Source organism: Artibeus jamaicensis, unplaced genomic scaffold, assembly GCF_021234435.1.
Source record: "Artibeus jamaicensis isolate MK-2021 breed Jamaican fruit bat unplaced genomic scaffold, CSHL_Jam_final contig_3109, whole genome shotgun sequence".
Taxonomy (NCBI): Eukaryota; Metazoa; Chordata; class Mammalia; order Chiroptera; family Phyllostomidae; genus Artibeus; species Artibeus jamaicensis.
This window is the reverse complement of record NW_026521716.1, coordinates 2,103,412-2,122,949: the sequence shown is the minus strand read 5'-3', so window position 1 is coordinate 2,122,949 and position 19,538 is coordinate 2,103,412. Positions and strand designations below refer to the sequence as shown.

At 61.8% G+C, this 19,538-nt stretch overlaps 1 protein-coding gene across 3 annotated transcripts in view; it reads left to right on the top strand.

Moving 5' to 3' along the window:
• The window catches only part of SHANK2 (SH3 and multiple ankyrin repeat domains 2), a 288,299-nt gene that overhangs the window by 24,470 nt on the left and 244,291 nt on the right, over nucleotides 1-19,538 (top strand). For all 3 annotated transcript variants that reach the window (XM_053662881.1, XM_053662880.1, XM_053662879.1), the window contains exons 3-7: nucleotides 10,754-10,957; nucleotides 13,120-13,191; nucleotides 14,049-14,157; nucleotides 16,708-16,859; nucleotides 17,807-17,974. In XM_053662881.1, coding sequence (XP_053518856.1) covers nucleotides 10,754-10,957; nucleotides 13,120-13,191; nucleotides 14,049-14,157; nucleotides 16,708-16,859; nucleotides 17,807-17,974 — 705 coding nt within the window. The remainder of the gene's footprint in view (nucleotides 1-10,753; nucleotides 10,958-13,119; nucleotides 13,192-14,048; nucleotides 14,158-16,707; nucleotides 16,860-17,806; nucleotides 17,975-19,538) is intronic.

Sequence of the window (19,538 nt, the reverse complement as noted above, 5' to 3'; positions counted from 1 at the left end):
CCCCTGCCCTGTGACTAGCTGCCTCATGCTTGCTGTGGGTGCCTGGTGCACACTGTTCACGAAGCCCCTACTGTGCGCCGGATGCAGGCCCAGCTGGGGGCGCAGAGACAGCCCAGCACAGAGCTGGGGTGTCAGGTTCTGTCGTGCACGGAGCCCCCGTGTCCCGTGCTCCTGCCCACATCCCAGTGTGCAGGCTGTGTGTGCCTGCTCCTCACGCCTGCCCGGTGCCTGACTCTTGGTTGTCCCTCAAGGCTGGGGCCCGCTGCCCTGCCCATGTCACCCCTGCTGTGCATTTGCCTGTGGGTCCACCTCCCCTGCAGGGTGGGCTCATGGGGTCATGGAAGGGGTGGTGCTCTGTGTAGATCACTGAAGACATGTGGGTGGCTTGCCACTCGGGTCCCGCCACCAATCCCGCTCCCAGGGTGCTCCCTGACTCTGCCCCCAAGAGTGCGTTGTGGGCTTTCCTGTTGGGGCTTCTCAAGGAACCGGCAGGTGCTCACTGCAGAGAGGCCTTACTGGTCTCCCCTCACCTGGGCTGAGTCACAGGAGGCACCCCTCAAACGCTCCTGCGGGGGGTGCTGCTGGTTCAGGGTGCCAGGAGATTCTCAGGGTATCTCTCTGATGCTGCCCTGAGGTCTTTCAACTCCCAGTGGTGGAGGGGGGACCATCCCAGTGGTGATGAGGGGGGTTTCGCATATGGTCTAGGTCGGGGTGTGAAGGGGGTGATCTGGGTGATGAGCGATGGGGTGATGGGTGAGGTATGAGTGTCGGGGTGATGGGTGTTTGGTGGGGTGTGAGTGATGGGGTGATGGGTGTTCGGTGGGGTGTGAGTGATGGGGTGATGGGTGTCGGGTGGGGTGTGAGTGATGTGGGTGATGGTGATGGGTGGGGTGTGAGTGATGTGTGTGATGGGTATTGGGTGGGGTGTGAGTGATGGGGTGATGGGTGATGGGTGGGGTGTGAGTGATGTGGGTGATGGTGTTGCGTGGGATGTGAGTGATGTGGGTGGTGGTGATGGGTGGGGTGTGAGTGATGTGGGTGATGGGTGATGGGTGGGGTGTGAGTGATGTGTGTGATGGGTGTTGGGTGGGTGTGAGTGATGTGGGTGATGGGTGTTGGGTGGGGTGTGAGTGATGTGGGTGATGGACGTTGGGTGGGGTGTGAGTGATGTGGGTGATGGGTGTTGGGTGGGGTGTGAGTGATGTGGGTGATGGGTGTTGGGTGGAGTGTGAGTGATGTGGGTGATGGGTGTTGGGTGGGGTGTAAGTGATGGGGTGATGGGTGTTGGGTGGGGTGTGAGTGATGGGGTGATGGGTGTTGGGTGGGGTGTGAGTGATGTGGGTGATGGTGTTGGGTGGGGTGTGAGTGATGTGGGTGATGGGTGTTGGGTGGGGTGTGAGTGATGGGGTGATGGGTGTTGGGTGGGGTGTAAGTGATGGGGTGATGGGTGTTGGGTGGGGTGTGAGTGATGGGGTGATGAGTGTTGGGTGGGTGTGAGTGATGTGGGTGATGGGTGTTGGGTGGAGTGTAAGTGATGGGGTGATGGGTGTTGGGTGGGGTGTGAGTGATGGGGTGATGGGTGTTGGGTGGGGTGTGAGTGATGGGGTGATGGGTGTTGGGTGGGGTGTAAGTGATGGGGTGATGGGTGTTGGGTGGGTGTGAGTGATGTGGGTGATGGGTGTTGGGTGGAGTGTAAGTGATGGGGTGATGGGTGTTGGGTGGGGTGTAAGTGATGGGGTGATGGGTGGGTGTGAGTGATGTGGGTGATGGGTGTTGGGTGGAGTGTGAGTGATGTGGGTGATGGGTGTTGGGTGGGTGTGAGTGATGGGGTGATGGGTGTTGGGTGGGGTGTAAGTGATGGGGTGATGGGTGTTGGGTGGGTGTGAGTGATGTGGGTGATGGGTGTTGGGTGGAGTGTGAGTGATGTGGGTGATGGGTGTTGGGTGGGTGTGAGTGATGGGGTGATGGGTGTTGGCTGGGGTGTGAGTGATGGGGTGATGGGTGTTGGCTGGGGTATGAGTGATGTGGGTGATGGGTGTTGGGTGGGTGTGAGTGATGTGGGTGATGGTGATGGGTGGGGTGTGAGTGATGTGGGTGATGGGTGTTGGGTGGGGTGTGAGTGATGGGGTGATGGGTGTTGGGTGGGTGTGAGTGATGGGGTGATGGGTGGGGTGTGAGTGATGGGTGATGGGTGTTGGATGGGTGTGAGTGATGTGGGTGATGGTGATGGGTGGGGTGTGAGTGATGGGTGATGGGTGTTGGGTGGGTGTGAGTGATGGGGTGATGGGTGTTGGTTGGGGTGTAAGTGATGGGTGATGGGTGTTGGGTGGGGTGTAAGTGATGGGTGATGGGTATTGGGTGGTGTGTAAGTGATGTGGGTGATGGGCGTTGGGTGGGGTGTAAGTGATGGGTGATGGGTGTTGGGTGGGTGTGAGTGAGGTGCTAAAGCACAGGTAGAAATCAGATTCAAACCACATGTGCTGTCTGCACACCCACAGCGAGACACGCTGTTTGATTGGACAAGGAGAAGCAGACCATGAGGGAAAGGTTGATTTGCTACGAGGCAGATGGCTTCTTAATAAATCTGTAAGTTAAAGGAAACAGCCCCGAAACCCGGAGGGCGGAGGCTTAGTGTGTGTTTGGCTCTTCTCCCCACCTCTCCCTGCAGTGCGGCGCTTGGCTTGAGCTATCGGCTGTAACAGGCAGATGTTAACCTCTGACCTCCAACCCTTCAGGACAGGTGTTCCACCCTTCCTCTCGGCCCTGGGGACCGGCCGTGAAGAAGAGGGGGAGGCTCTGCTGTATAGGGACCTGGGGACCCAGACACTTCCAGGCAGGAGCTGGGCCTTCCCCTGGCGCCCTGAGGTCCTCCTCAGGGTCCCCTGTGTGCCCAGCGGGTGAGGGATGGAGGGAAACCCTGGGGACCAGTCACTGCCCGCTCCACCCCGACTTCCCTCGGGGCTGCACCTGCTGCCCCGAGGCCCCGACACACCGATGTCACCAACGAGGAGCAGGGGTGGGGACAGAGGGGCCTGAGGTAGACGGCACCACGGGCGCAGTTTCGGTTTTTTGCAGACACATGCACCTGCAGCTGCTATATTCTTTAATCCTCACCAAGGGTACGCTTTTTATTGCTTTAGAGAAGGTGGGAGGGGGAGAGAGACAGCGAAAAGGAGAGAGAGAGAGAGACTGATTGGCTGCCTCCTGTAAGTGCCCCAACGGGGAATTGAACCTGCGACCTTGCCGTACGTGAGTCGACACTCCAACCCGCTGAGCCTCACCGGCCAGGACAGGACGCAGAGGCAGCCTCCGTGGGAGCGTGCGCGTCAGCGGTGCACACCCGGTGACGTCACAGGTGTCACGCGCATTGGTTCGGGGTCACACGTACATTTCAGCGCGTAGGTTGGCCCCCCAGTACAGAATGCAGGAGGAGGAGCGCTGTGTGCCTCCCGTGTACACCCGCTGGGGGGCGTTCGAGTCACCGTTCCCACGCCGCCCTCCCTCAGTCCGCGGGGAGCTGCATCCGGCCTTCTCATCCCTTCGGTGCCTTTGGTCGGTGACTCGATTTAGTGTTACTTTTTTACTGGATTCCTGAAGAATTGGTCTCCATTTTTTTACAAATAGATTTTATTTATTTATTTTTAGACAGAGGGAAAGGGAGGGAGAAAGAGAGGGAGAGAAACATCAACGTGTGGTTGCCTCTTGTGTGCCCCGCACTGGGGACCCAGCCCTCAACCCAGGCTTGTGCCCTGACTGGGAACTGAACCAGTGACCCTTTGGTTCGCAGGCCAACACCCAGTCCACTGGGCCACAGCAGCCAGGGCTGGCTCTGGTTTCTGCAGCAGGATGTGTTTGGTGCTGGCTGTTCCGAGGTCCTGATCCATAGGTTCTGCGGGTCCCAGGTTTCAAGGGGTCCCTTCTGTGCTCAGTTCCTGGTCTGTGCTGTCAGCCAGGCTCCCGACTTTTGGCCTTCCCCCGGAGGCTGTCCCATCTCGGCGGTGCCCCCTGGCCCCCGCCCTTCTCCGGAGCTTTCCCGGACTGTGCTCTCAGGCAGGCACACCGTGCTCTGATCCTCCTAACTCCTGCCGCGTTGTGGTGGCGTTACTTGTGATTTCCACGCGTTGCCACAGCCCCGTGCTCATTTTTTCGGAAAATTATTCCTTTGAATTGTTCGTTGCGGAGGCTTTGCGTCTTCCTGTGTTCCACCAGTCACTCTCGGAGATCTCCCTCCCTTTAATTGGAGCGTATCTCCATCCGGACCGAGGGGCAGACGTCTGGGTGCTACATGCCTTCTCGCTCCCTCTTCTCCGCTGCGTCTCTGTTATTTCTGCGCGGCTCCTCCTCACCGTGTCCCAGCGGTTTTCAGCAGCTGGGCGTCTTTCTGTGATTCTGGTTGTGTGAGTGGATTTTCCAAGTGCCCCTCTCCAAGTCGGTTTGGCGGCCTGCCCCTCCCTTTCAGACGTGAGGGCCCAGGGGTGGGAGGGCCAGGTCCTCTAGAAAGCCAGGTTCCCGGTTCTCTTCGGAGATGTCTTGAACACCGTCCGCTGGGGCCTGGTGTGGGTCGCGTCCCATTCTCAGGGAGGACTCCCGCCACAGCCTGTGGGGCAGCCCTGCAGGGGGTCTCTGCAGACAGTGAGCCCCGTGTCTCCCGAACGGCCCTCCTGGGCGGAGTCCTGTAGCTGGGCAGGGAGCCCGGCCCAGGAGTCGTGTGCAGAGGGGGTCCTCACCCCAATGCCCCTTCACCTGCAGGGGGACAGCGTCTCTTCTGCCCCAGGTGGGGCCCTTCCTGTCACCCTTGCTGAGTGACTTCTCTTTCCCAGTCTCCACGTCCAGTGGGGTGAAGTTGGTACCCTAGCAAGAGCAGCGGGTAGGGTTGGCTGCCCGTGCAGGGAGGGGTGGCCACCTTCCTTCTGCCCTCTGGGTCACCGCTGAAGCACAGAGGGCTTCCTGGGCAGTGAGTGCTGGCACCGGTCCGTACTCTTGGCCTTTCGGACAAGTGGCATGTGCCAAAATTAATGGAAACCGGTTCTTCTGTTGTTTATTTTTCTGGGGACTGTGAATGAGGAAATGGGGACAAGGCTGGCCCCAGGACACAGCAGTCTGGTCTCTAATCCACACCGGTGTTGTGTCCCAAGTAGAGCTGGAGGAGAAAATGTGGTGGGCAGCGACGTGCTCTCAGGGGTCTCCCCTGGATGTGTCCAGTGCTGGCCTGTGCACACCCACGTCCACGGTGGGGGGCTCCAAACTGCTCCGCTGAAGCTGTCAGCCACCTGCAGGTCCCCACTGCGCTTCCTGACCAGTCAGCAGAGGTCCAGGGACCTGGCCCACCTCCTAGCAGGTGCTCCAGGAAAGTGAGTTTCCCTGTTTTTGAATTAATACGTGCTTCCATTTATTAAGCAAATACACCTCAAGTCTGATATCACATTTAGGAAAAGCGTTTTAGCTGCTGGCCTGACCCCTGAAGGACAACTTATTGCCATTCACACACCCTCCACACACACCCAAACTCCCCACCAAAGCAGCAGGCGCCCGTCCCTGCCGGCCCTGTGGTCCCCGTGGCCCCGCCCCCTCGTGTCAGCTGACTGAGAGGCTCCCTAATCCATCACTCGCGTCCACGTGGACTGTCAGATGTGCTTTGTTTGCAAGTGACCTTGGCCTCCCATATCAAAATAGAACTCCTGAGGCGGCCGTTTGCTCTCCTCCTTCAGGCCCTTGACTCTGCCTTGCTCTTGTTGCAGACACACCTCTGAGTTTTCGTTCGAACCTGAGGTTTCCTGGTTCTTTGCGCTTGGAGGGCCTCACCTGTCGGGCCCTGCTGGAGCCCGTGTCCCCTCATGGCAACGAGAGCCGAGCCCTACCACTGGCCTCTCCTCCTGCACAGAATGGGGGGGGCCTTGATGGGGGAAGAGGGTTCCGGAAGGCCTGGGCAGAGGCCCTCGTCCCCGTGGAGTGCTCCGCCTGGGCACCTTGCTGGGCTCGTGTCCGATGTGTTGCTCTTGGCCGCTGGAGCTTAGAGCTGCGTGTGTTCCCCCAGGTGGGAGTGGAGTCGGGGATGAGCGGCCTGCTCCTTGTACCTCTGGGGTTCTCCTTGTCCCCTCGGTGGCCTCTTTCCAGAGGGGAAGCTGTGGGTCAGGGGGCCCTCGAAGTCTGCCATGCCCCCGTGACATCCCAGCTCTGGGTGAGTGGACTAGCGTTCCCATCCTGTGCGTTTTCCCAGTGGAAGTTTACCAGCCAGTGGATTGTGGTAAATTCACAGCTGAGAGACGCATCACCCGGTCAGTCTTACGGCATTTTCACCACCCAGCACGGAGCCCGTGGCCCTCAGCAGCCGGTCCACAGCCCCCGCTCAGCCCCAGGCCATCCATCCACCCATCGGTCCATCTGTCCTCCATTCCTTCCATCCATCCACCATCCATCCATCCACCATTTATCTACCATCCATCCATCCATCCGCCATTTATCCACCATCCATCCATCCACCATCCATCCACCATCCATCCATCCACCCACCATCCATCCATCCACCCACCATCCATCCATCCGCCCATCCATCCATCCATCATCCACCATCCATCCATCCATCCGCCATTTATCCACCATCCATCCATCCACCATCCATCCACCATCCATCCATCCATCCACCATCCATCTATCCATCCACCATCCATCCATCCACCATCCATCCATCCTCCCATTCATCCATCCATCCATCCATCATCCACCATCCATCCATCCATCCATCATCCACCATCCATCCCCCCATCCATCCATCTATCCATCCACCATCCACCACCCACCATCCATCATCCATCCATCCATCCACCATCCATCCATCCATCAATTCTTCTATCCATCATCCTTTCACCCATCTGTCCTCCAATCCTTCTATCCATCCATCCTTATATCCATTATCCATCCATCCATCTATCATCCATCCATCTGTGCATCCATCCTTCCTTCTATCCATCCATCTCCATGCATCCATCCATCCATCCATCCACCTATCCGTATGTCCATCTGTCCATCCACCCTCCAATCCCTCCATCCATCATCCATCCATGTACAGAGACATACGGTTTGGATCTTGGACCTCCGCTTTGAGCGACTCTGCTCTGTTCTTCGTTGTGTGTGCCTGGACCACCTCTCTGGGTGGCGGGGGGAAGGCAGGGCCTGGCTTCTCTGTGGCTTTATTGACTGATGCTGAGGTGGGAGAGAGCTGCCTTCCCCCAGCGCCCCACTCCGCTCTGCCTCTGTCTTCCCTGGCAGTGAGGTGATGGAATCGGCCACATTGCCCTGAAATGGGGGGTCGCACTGGACAACGTCAGTCAGGACATCAGTGAGTCACAGATTTTGGAAAGCCAGGGAGGCGCTGCAGACGGTCAGGGCTTGACCATGTGGGTCGTCCTTCCTCCCGCCTGCCAGCTTGTTAAATGGGCAAGAGCCTTTATTTTCATGTGAATAATTAAAAAAAATGTAACCGGCATCAGTGTTGTGCGTCGTGGGGATTCTGTGTGGGCCCCTCCTGTTAGATGTTACTTCGGGTAACATTTCATGTGTGAGGAAGGTGGACCCCGCTCACTGGGGTCCCCACAACCCGCGGGACAGACATCTGACTCCATGTGCCTTCTGCTTACGCTGAGAGCTGAAACCCACGTAAACCTCTGTGAGAAAACCATGTTTGGGGAGAGGGCTAGAAGCCTCGCACACTCCGGAGAAAGCTCTGGAGATCCCCTGGTGTGGCCAGCCGGCTGTGGCCCAGACGCCTCGCTGGCGGGAGCAGACAGCTCCTCCCACCCACTGTCCCAGGCTGGTGAGGGTCATCCGGAACGCGACACTGTGGGGCCTCGAATCAGCAGTATTTAATTTTCTGCCTGAATCCCAGGAGCGAGGCTCTTGTCCAGCGCCGAGGCTCAGCGGCGGATTTCTGTGACTCCTCGCACCGGCTCCAGTTCTCCTCTCCTCCAGTTCTGCCCCGGTGGACGACTCCCCCCCATCCGCCGGGCGGGTGGGGCTCTGTTCCACAGCGTCCGAAGCAGTCGTGGTCTCCCCCTCCCACCCCAGGTCCACTTTGCGACCCCCTGCCCCGTCCACCTTCCTGATTCCTGGCTTCACCCGTGCTGGTTGGATGGGCTGGAGCTCATCGGCTTGGCCTTGGGGATCCCGTGATCGCAGCTCTGGGGCTCAGGGCGCGGCCCTGAGACTGGTCCGTGGCCCCCTGTGAGGCTGGGGGTGCCGCTGTTTCCTTGAACGCTGCGTCTCAGCGGGCACAGCGAGGCCTTCTGTCTGCGCTCAGGACTAATGCCCCCCCAACCCCCCACCCCCCTGCCGGGTTCTCCCCCCTCTCCCGCTCCAGGCAGACGGCTCCGGCAGCAGCCGGTCCTCCACTTGCTGAGGGCCTGCCGGACACCGCGGGACCCAGGGAGGGGAAGGAACTCTCCCCCACGGAGCCTCACCTCTCATTTCACTGTCACCTTGGCGACGGAAGGGGAGCATGAGTTAGCGATGGCAAAGGCCAGGACGTGCGGTCTGCCCACCACGTCACGGTCACCGTCACTGTGGCACTGGCCGGGCGGCAGAAGTTTGGCTCCAACTGTTGGAAAATTATTATTCTGACCAGGGCAATGAGCACAGGGCCCTGTGTCAGCGCCGCAGTCCCAGCAGGCTCCGGGACGCAGGGCCCCAGTTCAGGCTGCCCTCCGGTCAAGGTCACGGCATTTCCCGTTCCACACAGACCCCTTGTTTCAAGCTTTGTGTGTCATCGCTGAGAGAATTTCAGGGTTTGCCGCCGGGTCCCAGCTCGAGGGGTCTCTGTCCATGGCAAAGAGCGTCCCTTCTTTTGGGCAGTGGCCCCTGGGACCGCCCGGCTGTGGTTCGGGTTGCCCTCAGTGTGGCCGTTTCCCCAGGGGGACAGTGAGGGAGGGCCGGGTCCAGGCCCCCTCCTGGAGTTCGGAGGTGGGCGGGCCAATCGGGCCGGTGGCTGGTGGAGCCCCACCCACTTCCGCCTTCTTGATGTCCTCTGTTGCCTGTCACATCTTTCCTCTCACAAGGACACAGTGACATTGAGTTCGGGCCCCTCTAGTGACCTCGCCCACAAAGCTCTGTTCCCACGGAAGTCACTTGCCCAGGTTCAGAGAGGCAGGGCTCACCGCCCCTGGGGACAGTGCTGCCCCCCCTTGCGAGGTGCCCCCCTGCCCCATGGGTCCTCGCACCCACCCTGCAGGCCCAGGGCAGGCCCTGACGTCCCTCGGGGAGACCCAGCCTGCCTAGAACCACGAGGCTGGTGACGTGGTTGGGAGGCAAACCTGAGCCCACTGACCTGTGAGCTCCTGCTCCTTCTAGAAGTTTCTCAAGGCAGCCTTCTCAGTGTTTTTGGAGCAGGACTTGTCACTGTTGTTCAGGGTGGTCTGTGAGCCACCCAGACTCTGTCTCCACTCTGGTCACTACGGGGCAGCGGGCACCAGTGTCTGTGACCCCTACACTGCCACACGTGTGCCCTGCTGGGCACCCACCTGCTCACAGGGCCCTGCCCGCTGGCCACAGGCAGGGAGCCTTGGGACTCGCTCAGGCCTGGTTTCTAGGGGGACATGGCCCCGGTGTCCGTGTGGTTGGGACCAGAGGCCGACGGGCACTGGTGAGTCACCGGTGCCCCTCGTGGTCACAGCAGACCGGGCTCTCCTGTGGCATGTCTGGTGTTCTTCTTACTCAGCCAGGGAAGGAAGTCACCCACGTGTGACATTGGAGAGGGACAGTGGGAGCGTTCACACCAAAGGGGTTCCATTTCCTGGGTGGGGGTGCCCCTGGCCACCCGCTGAGCCCAGCTCATTGCTGAGGGTGTTGGAAAGACTTGCCAACCCACCTGAGCTGGGAGCACAGTAGGGGCCCTTTGCCCCGCCCCCCACCCCGGGGATGCAGACGCCCCCTTGCGTGATGGGTCCCGGTGAGTGAGTGCAGCCCCGTGTAGTTCTGAGGGCTCTGGCAGTGACAGAGCGAACCTGAGCCCCTGCTGGTTCCGGGAGGACGTCACGGCCAGCGGCGGCTCGGGCCTGGCGTGTGAGGTCCTGGCCTACGGGCGTCTCACACAAGGGACCTGGCACGGGACCCCGCTGGGTCATTGCAGTTCGGTGGTGCTGCTCTGGATTGGGCTGCAGGCACTGGCGACACTATTTAACTTTGTCAAAAACCAGCTCTGGCAGTAAGATGGGTGATTTCCCCAATCCCTTCCTCCCTGGTTTGGGGGCGCCAGTGTGCGGCCAGCATTGGGCCGTGGAATCTCCCACCAGTGAGGTGACCTGTCGCGACCTCCCCCTGCGTCTGAAATTGATGTAAAAATCGTTACCCTCTAGGTTGCTCGAGTAGTGGTTCTCCGAGTGGGTTCCCTGGCCGGTGGCAGCAGCGTGGCCGTGACACTTGTGAGGCATGGGGCTCTAGGTGCCAGCCTGACCTGCGGGCCCCGACGTGGTGACCGGCGGGCAGGGGTCGGCAGTCGGAGCTCTAACAGGCGCTGGGGTGTGAGGTGCCCCGTGCACCTGAGAGGGGCGCCCAGGGCAGGGGGGCGATTGATGCCAGGAGACGTGAGTCGATGGTGGGGTCGGGGCCCCACAAACCTGGTCTCTCCGCACACCCCCTTCTACACCTGCCAGGCGCCTCCATCCAGACGGCGAGAGGATCTCGTCCTCCACCCTGCAAAGCCGCGGGGCCGAGGACGGAGAGGCCCCGGCAGGCCGCTAACCGGGGGTCTCTGTCCTCCCTGCAGAAGTGCATCCGCTTCAACCCCGACGCCACGGTGTGGGTGGCGAAGCAGCGGATCCTGTGCTCGCTGAACCAGAGCCTGAAGGACGTGCTGAACTACGGGCTGTTCCAGCCGGCCAGCCACGGGCGGGACGGCAAGTTCCTGGACGAGGAGCGGCTCCTGCGGGAGTACCCGCAGCCCGTGGGCCAGGGCATCCCCTCGCTGGAGGTACTGTGCTGGGAGCCCCCGTGGAGACCTTCGTTTGGGGCTTGGGGGCCACCCCCGATCCGGCCATGGGTTGCTGGCGGTTCTGCGTTGTGCCAGCATTTGTTAGCTGACCCCAGATGGGACAGGTGGGTGGGACAGAGCTCTTGCTGTGAGCACGTCACGGGTCTCACTTGAGTGCATGTCACCAGGATATGTAAGTCCTGGGGATGCAAGCGGGGCTCCCTGCTGACTCCCGAGTCCATCTTCCTGCCCGTGGGCATAGGGTGGCCGGTGGCCTTCCCGTGCTCGGCAGAAGCTCAACCTCCATTCTGGTTCGTGCCTCCGGAATGGCCAGCGGGCTCTCTGAGCTGCCCTCGGGCCTCTGTGGCGGCCTGGGACCAACACGCAGGTTGGCAGCCTTATCTGTGTCCCCATAAGGTGTGACCCCAGCCCCCACCTTTTTGACCCTTGGTGTGCTGCACTCCAAGGTCACATGTCGTGTTTCCACATGATGTGATAAGACGGTCACACAAGTAGCCAGCCAGCAGTGGTCATTTCTCCTCTTGCAGAACACGTCACCGGTGTTAGTGATGGTGTTCGTTTCCGCCTGAGTGGGGACTGCAGCGGGCAGGGGAGCCATCTCTGTGGGGTCTGCAGCCTCCACAGCAGGAGATGACTCTGTAGTCAGGTCATGGGCACAAGAGCAAAGCCAAGGTCAACCTCCGGGCGAGAGCCATCGGCCCTGGCAGACCCTTTTGTCACTGGAAAAAGAGCCCGCCGACTGGGACTCCTTCCGGCTGCCCAGGTGTAGACACATGGCAGCGAACTCTGTGACATCTCCTGACGTCATTGCGGGGACCAGAGACGTGCAGCCGCCGGACGTGGGGCACAGCACGCCTGTCCTGGCTGAATCCGGAATCAGGCGGCGGGCAGAGGGAACCCGCAGAGGTTCCTGTCCCCCCGCCAGGCCAGGGCAGGGAGGTGGGCGCCTGCCTCCAGGAACCGCATGAGGCTGGCCCTCCATAGAACTTCCCGATTTCGCCAGTGGTTTACTTTGGCACGCACAAATCAAGTTTCGGTCTGTGTGACGAAGGAATGTCTCCTGTGGTCGCATTGCTGTGTTGTTTGGAGCAGAGGAGAATGTGGTTGTCCCTTTGGAAACGTCATGTGGGATTAGACTTTCGGTTTCCGGATTAGCTCACCGGCTGCCTGCACTTTGGCTTCAGGCGGTTGGCTTCAGGGTTGTCGCTCCCCCTGTTCCTGTGTAAGCTCCCCGGACTGGGGGGTGGAGGGGTGAAACAGCATTTGCCCAGTGCCAGCTCTGTTCCTGGACACTCATGTCCAGTTCTCGGGCCTGAAAGTGACCTCCGTGTGGCAGAGGAGGAGATTGCGTCTTAGCTGGGGGAAGTGTCCAGCCAAAGGCATTCATTCTGCTGGCAGGACGGTGGCGGGGCCGGAACCGGAACACAGGGCTCGACTCGGAACCCCAGGGACTTGCATGCGGTCAGCGTCCTTCCGAGGCCCCCTGCACCTCTCCCTCCAGGAGGAGCCAGGGCCCCTGGGAGAGGCTGCGGGGAATCGTGCCAGGGAATCAGGAGGTGGCCGTGAGGCCACGCCTCCTCCTGGGGCACAGTTACTCCGTCTGAGCAAATGGGATCCCCGGTTCCTAGGATTTCCAGTTCACAGGAGAGGCTGCCGGTCGAGGGGGTGAATCATGGCCCCCCCAGCCCCAGGCAGAGGTGGCAGGTGCGGCAGGAGGTGGCTTCATCGGGCCAGGGCTTCTCATGCAGCTTTAAGGTGGACGAGTAGACGCAGCCCGGGTGTGTGCCGTGGCGCCAAGGCCGCGCCAAGGGCAGGCAGGCTGCCATTGAGGAACGGAGATTCCTGCCGACGCGCGGACAGCCAGCCGGGCGGGCGAGCCAGCTCCCCAGTGGAGGACATTGAACCCTTCGTCCGCTGGGCGCTTTTGTTTCTTTCCGCGGCTTTCTGGCCCAGCGGCTGCAGAATCTCTGCAGAAGTTCCCGCCCCCCGCCTGCGCGTCCCGGGCCCCGTGTGCTGACACAGGTCCTGTCTGTAACCCTGGCGGGTCTGCAGCCCCGGGGACCAGCCCCGGGGGAGGGCTGCTTGTCCTCGGAGGGACCACGTGGAATTCTCATTGTCCTTTCTGCCTGTTCCCGTGCCAGTTCCGGTACAAGAAGCGGGTGTACAAACAGGCCAATCTGGACGAGAAGCAGCTGGCCAAGCTCCACACCAAGGTACAGGGGTGCCTGCCACATGCTGGCGCTCTGTCTGTCCGTCGGTCCGTCTGTCCTTCCTCCCCGAGATCAGGGCAGCTCTGGGGCAGAGGCTCTTCCTCCTGCCCGATGTAACCACGCAGCTGGCCCTACAGGGTGTCCGCCAGAGCCCCCCCTTACATACCGCCGTCCTCTCCTCTGTTACGAGGTGACAACATGGAAGTGGAATAACGTCACTCAGTAGAGTGGAACCCACTTTACCCTCGTCCCCTCTGGACTCCCCCCTACTTCTGGGAGGGGGGGTGGCCTTCGCTGCCAAAGCAGGTTTCAGCGGCTGTCCCTCGTACAATTACTGCACCGCCCGCATGAGCTGCCGAGGAAAGACAGGCACGGGGACAGCTGGGGACGTGTCCCTGCCCCTCAGGGACCCACGGTCATTATAAGCCCGTGAGATGGGAATGTCCCCCTTCACCTTCAGTGGCTTGGTGACCAGGCCCCCCATTCCTGGCCGTGTGGTCACAGGTCACCCGAAGGTGGATTAGCCTGAGGGAGCAGCTGCCCTGCATGTCCTCCACCGAGGCCACTGCTGGCGAGAGACGAGACAGTGAAAACTCAGGTCCAGGCGCCTCGTTCTCCAGGGGCGAAGTCAGAGGGTCTGGGCGGCCCCCCGACACTTCGCCTTTCACAGTGGTTCCCGGGGCTCCCCCCTGGGAGAGCAGAGGGACGTCCCGGGGCTCTCAGCGAGGACAGGGAATGGTGAGGCTTGTCCCAGGACAGGATGGCGGCCCGGCTCCCTGGAGGAGGCCTGGGGGCACCTCCCCGTGGCCTCGAAGGGCACCTCCCGTAGAGACGGCCTTGTTCTTTATTTTCCTCTTCAGACCAACCTGAAAAAATGCATGGACTACATTCAGCATCGCTCGGTGGAGAAAATTGTGAAGATGCTGGACCGAGGCCTGGACCCGAATTTCCATGACCTGGAGACTGGAGGTGAGAGCGGACGCGAGGACCTCGGGGACCCCGGGAAGCCGGGACCTAGGCTCGGCGAGGCCGGGCGGTTGTGTGTTCCGATTACCCGTGTGTGTGCGGCACCCGCGCTCCCGGGCTTTTGAAGGGCCTTCTCCCTGCTCCGTGAGCCCTGGAGGAGGCCGTGTTCGCTCCCGTGGTGTCACCAGCCACCTGCCCGTGCCCAGCAGGTGCTCGGCACTTACCTCTGGGCTGAGCGAATGAATGAATGAAGGAGTGAATTACCGTTCACTGTAGCGTGCGTGGGGCTGTTTCCTGCCAGCCTGGGGAGAACAGGCATCCACACGCAAAGGTCTCGCGCCCCCTGCTGGAAACCAAGTGCCTCTGATCATGTGGGATGCAGCGGCCAGAGACTCAGAGTCGCTACTACTGATAATCAACTGGGACTGGACATTCCCTCCCTCCCTCCCTCCCTCCTCCCTCCCCCCTTTCTAACAATTCCAAATGAACACTGCCTTTTCTCAAATCCTTTGTTTTCTCCCCGCCCCCCCCCCCCCCCCCCGTGTCACTGTGGCAGGGTTGACGGGTGACATGTGTGTCAAGCACACGACAAAATGATTCACCATCGGTGTGCGCTGTGGGGTGACCCACCCCGTGAGTCTGCTTGTCATCCCGCCCGGCACAGGGCCACGGCCCATTTTCTCAGGACCAGACGTTTATTTAGGATCCGCTCTCCCAGCCACTTTCACAGGCGCAGGGCAGCGTTGGCTGGAGCCATCGTGCTGTGCTTCCCCGGCCTCCTCCATCCCAGAGCCGAAGTCTGTGCTTTTTGACCCCGTCACCTGTCCCCCACCCCCACCCCACCTCTGGCAACCACCAGCGGGCTCCGTGTGTGTGTGTGTGTGCGGGCTCCCTGGGTTCCGGTTCCACCCACCGGTGAGATCATACAGGATTTGTCTCGGTGTGGCTGACTTGTCTCACTGAGCACAGCGTCCCCGAGGTCCGCCCCTGTTGTCACCGACCGCAGGGTTTCCTTCTCTGTGTCTGGCTAACACCCCGTTGTGGGGCTGGGCGGTTCCACATGGTGGGCGCTGTCCCCTGCATTGTAGAGTACTCCTGGTCCCCACCCACAGACGCCAGTTCACTGCCCCTCTGTTGTCACTGTCAAAAACGTCCCATTGCCGCATCCCCTGGGGCTGGAGGCACAATCCCGAGAGCCCTGTGCTGAGGGGCAGGCTCAGGTTGGTGGCCGAGGGGAGCTGTCGTGGAGGCCCCGACAGGCTGCGATTCCCAGACACCCTCGGCACGTCTCGTCTCTGTCGCCTTGTCGACGATTTTGTGCAGGACACGTCGCCGCCCCCTCCTCACCGTCCCCTCCCCGTCCCAGAAGACATCCACTTTTCCCTAACCCCTGCCTGAGGTGGCCGCCCCCCCAGGAAGCCGACAGACCTGTGCTCAGCGGCAGTGGCGAGCACCGTCGTCACTGGGGACGTGGGACATGTACGGTCCCTGTCAGAGACCAGGCATAAACCACGTGTCCCTCACGTGGGCCGGGCTCCACCCCCCACGCCTGCGGCAGGGGGCGGGCTAAGTCCCCGCTTCTCCCCAGGAAAACCCAGGAGGCAGAGAGGCCTCTACGGTGGATTTAGAAGCACTCGGAACGAGGCCCGGTAGTCCCGGGAGACCAGGAAACGCAGGGATTAAGAGCAGAGGGACGTGTCGGTCCAAACTGGGGACCTGGTTGCAGCGGGTGCTCGGAGGGGAGTCCGGCTGCCGTCGGGGGCCCCAGTCTGCACTGAGAACGTGCCTGACGACGGAGTGACTCCTCACTGACTGTCTGCATTTCTGGGCCCGGGGCCTCGCATGCTGTCCTCTTAGCCAGGCACTTCTCTGTGACAAATCTCTCTGGCTCAGGAGCCTGGCTTGACAGTGAGAGTGGCGTCCCGTGAAGAAGCCCGAGCGGAAGGAAGACGCATTATAATGAATATCGTCATCCTCCGTGGCAGCCAGTGACACACTGGTCCGGGGTCATCTGCCCAGGGGCGGGCCCTTCTTACCCCCGTCCCCTCAATGGCGGCTTCCGTCCTACCTTGCTGTGTGGGCCCTTCATCCCGCCTGTCACCGGGGCTGTTCAGGCCTCTGCCTGGCTGGACCAAGAGCTCCCGGTGCCCGACTCCACGTCTCTGGGTCCTGGCAGCTCCAGGCCTGTGTGTTCCGAGATGCCCAGGGACATCTGGAAGCCGAGACGGGGGGCCGGACGTCTCCCCGTCAGACCTCTGGCTCCTGCTGGATGGGGGGCCTGGGGTGTCCCGGCCGGGCAGCTGTGGCTCCGGCCCACAGGGTGACAATGTGGAAACCCCGCCTCCACCCCCATTTCGATCTGCACGTGACCCCAGCCATGGCCGCCAGCGCCACAGGGGTGGCCTGAGCCGTGCTTGATAACTGCGGGGACTGATGAGGTCACGGGCAGGCGGGGTGGCGGCACTCCAGGGTCCCTTTTAGAGCGAGTCCTGTGACCTGGCCGCTGTCCTCTGAGTGCTGGTCCCCAAGGGTGTGTGTGTTTGGGCCCCTCAGAGACGCCCCTGACCTTGGCGGCCCAGCTGGATGACCCCGTGGAGATGATCAAAGCCCTGAGGAACGGTGGGGCTCACCTGGACTTCCGCGCCAAAGACGGGATGACGGCCCTGCACAGAGCTGCCCGCGCCAGGAACCAGGCGGCCCTGAAGGTACCGTCTGAGCCCGTCTGCACAGTCACGACCCCTCCTCTGTCCCGTCCTCCGGGGCTCACCACGGTCACCCCCAGTGACCCCGGGTTATTCCACCTGGACCTGGGGAGTGAGGTCTGGATCCCTTACTCTGTCTGCGGGGTGTTCTTGCTGTTAGCATCTACTGTTCACAGAGTCAGTCTTCCCCGTGTCACCCACGGGCTGGTGACAGCCAGCCAGGCCAGTGCTCACTCCCCTGTGGGGGGAGGCTGCAGGCCCAGCCTGTGGGCAGCGAGCCAGCCTTGCTTCCCCCACAGCCCCGGTTCTCCGGGAGCCAAAGCTGGGGTGCAGATTTCACTTCTTTCCCACATTTCTGCGTGCCCTGGACCTGGCCTGGCACCTTGTCTGTGGATAAAAGGGTGAAGTCCCCAACCCCCATCAGAGCCCCAGGATGGGGGAGGGAGCCCCCCTGCTGAGGGCCGACCCCGAGGCAGCGGTTCTCTCCAAGGTCATGGTTTCTCTGCTCCTGTCAGCTGCACCTTGCCAGGGGCACCCTCAGAAGTCATGTGTTCAGAACGACTCTGTGACTCTGTTTGTGCCCCTCCCCTGGGACACGCACCGAGACACAGGACACTGTGTTTTCAGGTCCAATAGCTCCTTTTTTGCCTACAAATGATGTCCTTGTCCTACGGCTCTCCCCTGCTGCACAGGGGTCAGAGGGCACAGGCAGGTGCCTGAGCAACCCAGGTTCGCGTCAGCGGGGTCTCCCCATCTCCCGGACGCAGGAGCTCGTCCCGAGTGCCTGGCGCCGTGTGCTTGTGGGGCCGGAAGCCTCATTGTTAGAGCTGGGCCATCGTTCCCGCCGGACGGCCCAGGGAAAGCTCTGGGCCACGGCGCTGGGTCGGCCAGGGCCCTGGGGGGGGCGGGGCTGTGGCAGCCGTGACCCCACATTCGGTGCGTCTTTCTAGACCCTCTTAGAGCTCGGCGCCTCCCCGGACTACAAGGACAGCTACGGGCTCACGCCGCTGTACCACACGGCCATCGTGGGGGGTGACCCCTATTGCTGTGAGCTGCTCCTGCATGAGCGCGCGGCCGTCTGCTGTGAGGACGAGAACGGCTGGCACGAGATCCACCAGGTGGGGACACTTACCTGGAGGTGCACGTCTGACTTCCCCGGGGAGGGGGAGGTCCGGGGAGGGGGAGGTCCGGAGCCCTCATGGGAGTCGTGAGCCCTGCAGGTGCCCACTGCCCTGGGTGCCCCTGGGAGCTGGGGCCAGGTGCGTTCGGGGTGCAGGGAACCCAGTGCAGGGCCCCGCTTCCACACACTCAGGAAGGAAGTTGCTCGGGCCCCACCTGGCCACAGTGGGGTTGCGGGGACGCCAGCTGCAGTCTTGGCAAGAAACGGAATCCACCCGATGGCTCAAATGGACCGTCTTTCACAGACCAAGGTCACAGAGAGGAAATTGTGTCCCCAGATTCCGGGGAGCCGGGCAGAGGAGGAGGGAGGTGTGCTGGAGGGACCCCAGGAAGTGCCCCAGCGTAGCCCTTATCCTGCCCTCCTGTTGGCCAAGGCAGCCAACCGGGGAGCTCAGCGGTGCGGGCATGAAGGCCAGGGTCTCCGAGTGGAGAAGGGTGGACAGTGGGTCTGAAAGAGCAGACTGGGAGCACCCACCGGGGGGCCGGTGGGATAGGCTGGGACGGGAAGGGGCTGACCACTCTCTCCGTCGGCGATGACTGTCGCGTTGATCCCCAGTCCGTTCCCCTCCACCATTGTCACTATACGGTCCTGTCCCCCTGGGAGGGTCAGGCCCCCCCCCCCGCCCCCGCCGCACACACAGTGGTCAGAGGGCCGAGGGGTGCCGAGGTGCAGCAGGTGGCTGTGGGCGTGCAGGAGGTCCATGCTGCCTGGCCTTTCTCGTGCTCGGCCAGTCCTGGTTCATCAGCACCCCAGGGCCTGTGGGGTGAGTGGGGACCCTGCTGGTGGGAGGCTCCCAGGGGCATGGGCCGTGACGCCCGCCCCCTGGGTCTCAGTGTGCTCATCTGTGAGCTGGGCGCCAGCAGGGCCTCCCAAACTCTCTGGCTAAAGAGCTGGGTGCTCAGCCCCTGTGTGCTCAACGGCAGAGCCCACAGTTTCTGTGACTGAGGTGGGGACCCAGGCACCTGCTCCGGGGTGACTGGGGTGGGGCACTGGTCCTGAGTGTCTGCGTCAGATAGGGGGGAGGTGGTCGTGGCTCCTGCTCTGGGTCGTTGGTTCGTACTTGGGAAGCGTCCTGGGGGGCCAGGCCCTCACTGTCTCCAGGACTGACTCACCACAGGAGGGGCCCTGCCTGCAGGAGCCCCCCCCCCCCAGTGTCAGAGCGCCAGGGACACAGGAAATGGGGCCAACGCAGCCCAGCCCAGCTGCACGGCCCCCAGGCTCCTGCGGCCCAGCCCCAGAGGGCTCTGGACTCTGTCCTCAGCCGGCCAAGCCCTCCTTCTCTGCCCCGTGGCCTCGCTCTTGCAAATCTTACTTTCCTCGTCTAATTCACGTGACAGTGGTGGCCACCTCCCTGGTCTTTAGGGGTGGCCACCCGAGACGAAGAGTGTGTGTTGGTGCTGGTGGTCCCTCTCTCAGGTGCTGGCTCCTGTGCGGGATTCTGCTCCTAAGACCCATGGCGTGGATCCCGGTGCCCAGCACCGAAGCCGCCCAGCCTCTTGGTC